The 4,448-nt window shown below is 51.8% G+C and overlaps 1 protein-coding gene across 5 annotated transcripts in view; it reads right to left on the bottom strand.

The window, feature by feature from the left end:
- Positions 1-10: 10 nt before the first annotated feature.
- The window catches only part of Mbd1 (methyl-CpG binding domain protein 1), a 9,034-nt gene continuing 4,596 nt past the window's right edge, over positions 11-4,448 (bottom strand). Inside the window, exons 3-13 of one of the 5 annotated variants that reach the window (XM_029471992.1) lie at positions 3,895-4,009; positions 3,579-3,805; positions 3,419-3,501; positions 3,179-3,219; positions 2,678-2,824; positions 2,455-2,583; positions 1,987-2,097; positions 1,834-1,902; positions 1,204-1,371; positions 558-866; positions 11-470 (exon numbers count right to left, since the gene is read on the bottom strand). In XM_029471992.1, coding sequence (XP_029327852.1) covers positions 240-470; positions 558-866; positions 1,204-1,371; positions 1,834-1,902; positions 1,987-2,097; positions 2,455-2,583; positions 2,678-2,824; positions 3,179-3,219; positions 3,419-3,501; positions 3,579-3,805; positions 3,895-4,009 — 1,630 coding nt within the window. In that variant the 3' untranslated portion in view covers positions 11-239. The remainder of the gene's footprint in view (positions 471-557; positions 867-1,203; positions 1,372-1,833; positions 1,903-1,986; positions 2,098-2,454; positions 2,584-2,677; positions 2,825-3,178; positions 3,220-3,418; positions 3,502-3,578; positions 3,806-3,894; positions 4,010-4,448) is intronic. The other 4 variants (XM_029471993.1, XM_029471995.1, XM_029471994.1 and 1 more) reach the window with 4 other exon arrangements.

Below are 4,448 nucleotides of genomic sequence, written 5' to 3'. Positions count from 1 at the left end.
CCCTATAGAGTTTTGGTTGGTTTTTGTTGTTTTTTTTTTTTTTTTATCAGCTAGGCCATTATGCAAACAGACCTAGCTTTCATCAATAAGAAATGCCACCTCCCTGCCTGTGAGCCTTTCCCATACCTCAACCATCTCCAGTCTCCTGTGAGCTAGGCAAAATTAGTTGCCTATAGAGAATATGGCATCTGCTAGATATGCTGGCTAATTCAACAGAATGGTCATAAACAGCACACCTATCACTCTATCATCGTGCCACTACCATGGCTGACTATCCTCTTGTTTACAGACCACCTGTGTGGCACCAACAGCACACCTATTACTGCCCAAACCTTGCTAGGGAAGCCAGACTGCAACGTGGAGGAAGTAAGGAAGGTCGTGACTGCTGTCCACTCCTCTGGAGCATCCGCCGTCTCTTGCTTCACCTGTGGTAAGGCCACAGCCCAGCTCGGGGCAGAGCACTGGGCCTCCTGCATAAGGGAAGATGGCAGCAGACTTGGTCTCAGCTCCACAGCAAGGGCTGGGTGGGGCTGGAAAGAGCAGGATGAGAGCCTTACCTGTACTGGGACTTCTGTGGAAGCTGCAGCAGTGCCAGGCATCTGCACGACACTGCTGGTACCCTCTTGTAAAAACACAAAGTCTGTGTCAGGTTGGGGCAGTACAGAACCTCTACCTGCTTGCTGCTTTCTTAAACCTTGGACAGGGCCTGGTGGCGCTGTTACCACAGCCCAAGGGGCCTTTAAGGGAGAGCTCAGTTGGAGTTGTCGAGCAGAAGCAGGCCTCTTTTGATGGGTCTGATGGGCCCGACGTGGATGCAATCCTGCTCCCTCCCCAGACCCTGACCCAGCACTGGGCAGCAGCCGCTTCTGTGAAAAAAAAGATTGGGTGCTATGGTCACCTGGTGCCATCTGACCAAGCATGCCCACCTTGCCCTACTCAGTGAGCCTGCTAACTTCCCATCAGACCCAGCAGAGTCTGCTGCTTTCATGAGTTCTCACCACTGAGCCTGCTACTCAGTCTCCTATAAGCAATGGCAGTACCAGCTACACTCATTTACCCCAACACAATGTCTGCTAATCCTCAACTCAAGTTACTAGACCACCCACCCATCTACCAGGCCTGCCCACCATTCCCAAGCACTGGGGGTGGGGGTGGGCCAAAGCCAGCCTAGCCCATGCACCTGACCCCTCCTGCCCCACCCACCATGGCAAACTGCAGGCACTGGCGCCAACGACACTTCTGGCGCTTCTGGTTGCCACCCCCGAATTTGGGCTTGTCGCAGCAGAAGTCGCAGCGGCCACAGTCCATCCGCCGTAGGCAGGCTGCACAGGCCCCACACTTGCGGTTCTGCCGCTGGTTCGTGTAGGGCTGCTGGGGTGGAGGGAACGGTGGTTCCATCACTAAGGGCCATCCTCAACACCGTCATGGAGGAGCTACCTGCACACCAGGCTCAACCCAGCTCTCCTCAGCATCTGTGACTTCAAAATGCTACCATCACTGTGCCAGCTGGCCTCCAAGACCATTAGGACTGGGGCTACTCCATCACTGTGCATTTCAGCATCTGCTACCGAGACTGTCTCCTTCCGTCAGGACTCTGCTGCTGCTCCATGAGTTCTCATTGCTATGCCAGCCGTGCTGGCTTACTCTATCTGCCCTTGTGAGGGTCACTGTTCAGCCATCGATGCTGGGTCATGTGACAGGCTTTCCCGGTAACTGCTTATCCCACCCTGGTACTCACTAGTACCCCTACTAGTTCCAGTACAGCGCCTGCTTCCTTGGGGTTAAGGAAGCAGTCAGAGTCCAGGCTTATCCAGGGAGGGTGGGGCCACTCACTAGCTCGTCCTCGTCTGCACAGTAATAGATGAACTCAGCAGGTGATGTGGGTGCTATGTCGCTGATGTGCTGCAGAGGCAAAGATGCTGGGGTCAGGGCAGGTTCTGAGTTAAGTTTAGGGTTGTGCCTTCCCCCTGCCCACCAGGGCATTACCAGCTCTGTGGGCTCTGTGTACTGTGATGCAGGATGTGGAGGAAGTGGCAGGGCTTGGGAGTGACGCTGAGACGCTACCTTCGAGCCTCTCTTACTAGAATCACGTTTACCCTAGAAGCCAAAAGAATAGTTAAGGCTTGGTGGCACCAGGTAGACACTGGAACCAAGGAGCGCAGAAAGCATGCATTGAGTGGTCAGGCAGTGTGCAGTGGGGGAAACCACAACGTGAGGGGGGCACTGACATCCTTGAGAGTGGCCTCGGAAGCGATGAGCAGTGTGCTAGCAGAGAAAACCAGGTAGGCAGAACAAAGGAGGTGAGCATGGGACAAAAGGCAATGAGACACGAGGCAGGGCAAACCAGATCGGCTTGGAGGAAGCAACAGCAGTGGTGCTGACGGATTTAATAGCAGAAGGAGCTCTGGTCCAGCCCTGGCTTCACCATCACCAGTCCCTTCCAGCTCAACTCACCCAAAAACAGCGCCGTTGCAAACACCTCCACTGGCGCTTGAGACCAGGGCGGGGAGAGCGAAGGCAGATGCGGCAATGGCCACAGTCCTCTTGGGTCTGACAACCCCGACACACGCCACACCCTTGGCTCTGTGGGGAGGCCAGAGGTGTGACGTCTGGAGTCGGGGCTATGAAGGCCGGGGACTGAGGTGAGCCTGGGCCCACCCCTTGTGATTGGACTCACCTTCTCCATAATCCGTAGGCAGCGTCTCCGCTCACACTTGCAGTTAAGCCCTGAGGCCACATCACTGGGCAGCTGCAGGCAACAGGTGGAGCACACCCCACAGTCCTCTTTCACCAGGCAAGCTGCGCAGTCCCCACAGCCAACTCGCTGTCAGAGACGGATGGGCAAGGTTAAAAGCCTTGGCTCCAGGACCGCTACTCTCTCTCCAAATGCTTGCACACCTACTATGCAAGTCTCCCATTAGCCTCCTTGCCACACAGAGCTGATAAACTACTGACTAGTTTGCCAACACTAAGACCGCTATGATGTTCCCCTACAAGGGCTCTGTTAAATGCATCCTTGTGTTTACTGACAGCACATTAATTCCCATTGCTGGATCTACCACAAACCAACAGCCAGGTCCCTAACTAAAAATACAAAAAAACAACCCAATAATCCTAAACCCTGTACCAGCCCTGTCACCCCCTCCTCCCCTGTCGACTACAGGCATACTGTTTGTACCTTAAACATTCTCTGTTCGCGGTTGAAGGCGATTCTCTGTGCTGGTGGGAGAAGGGAGAGAAACAAGAAACCATGCTTCAGACATGTGGTTCAGCTACCCCATTAACCCCGACTTTACCACCTTACAATGGCAACACGGTGGGGCTCACAGGCTGATTCCAGATACGCAAATGCTTCTAGCATAACCTCCAGCGTAGCCTGGCCCTGGGTCTACAGTGTGGCCTGTCTACGTCCCTTTACCTCGGCAGTCTTTGCACAGTGTCCTGAGTCTCTGCCTTTTGATACCATCCCATGAAAAGTGGATTCCACAATTCTCACAGCACCTAAGGTAAAAAGGGCAGGAGTAAGCACCTCCAATCCCAAGCCACACCCACCTGGCTCACTTTAAACCAATACTCACACAGGTGCATGTGCAGACAAAGACGCAGGTGCAGACACAGGTGCAGACGAAGACGCCGATGCAGACACAGATAATGAAGCTAGAGCTGTGGCAGTAGGGGCCTTATGTTCCCTCTGTGGAGCCTCTCTCCTGACCTCACTTCGCTGCAGCCCACCCTGCTGTTTCTTAGTCTTGGCTGGCTTAGAAGGCTTCTTTTTCTTCTTGCTGGGGACAGCCAAGGGATGGGTCTGAAGATGAAGACAAGAAGCACGTAGATTAATGCCCGGGTGCCATGTGACACAAATGCCCTAGCATCGGTACCAACATTGTCAAGTACCTTGGGAATGGGATGGCATAAGGTGCCTTGTCTGAAGTCAAACAGGGTAAGATCACATGCAGGGCCCAAGTACCGAGTCAGCTCAACTTTGCTTCGGATCTTTTCTCCTGTGGGGCTGAGAATGAACCAGAATGACTGGGTACCAAGATGGCACCAGTGACATGCCACTCACACATCCTCACAGATCTGGTGAGATGCAGCAAGCAGTCTGGAGCCTGTGTGCCCCACCCAAGTCCTACCCCAATATAAGTAATAGGAATACAAAATATGAATATAAGTACCAGCATGCATACAAATGTTAATAAATAATATAATTGTGAACCTCATTTTGATCTATAACATCACATATTCTATGCTAATTCCATAAAATCATAATACAGTAAAAATTTTATTATCTGGCAATACTGTCATAGCAAAATTAACATCATAACAAAAAACATTATTTAGGTATCTGTAATGGTGTTACTGTAAACAAGGCCTATAGAACAATGATATACAGTACACATTTGATTAATGATAATTAGAACCTTTTTTTTTTTTTTTTTTTTTTTTTT

Source organism: Mus caroli, chromosome 18 (genome assembly GCF_900094665.2).
Source record: "Mus caroli chromosome 18, CAROLI_EIJ_v1.1, whole genome shotgun sequence".
NCBI classification, from domain to species: Eukaryota; Metazoa; Chordata; class Mammalia; order Rodentia; family Muridae; genus Mus; species Mus caroli.
The sequence above is the reverse complement of the archived record's forward strand: the minus strand, read 5'-3'. Positions and strand labels throughout refer to the sequence as shown.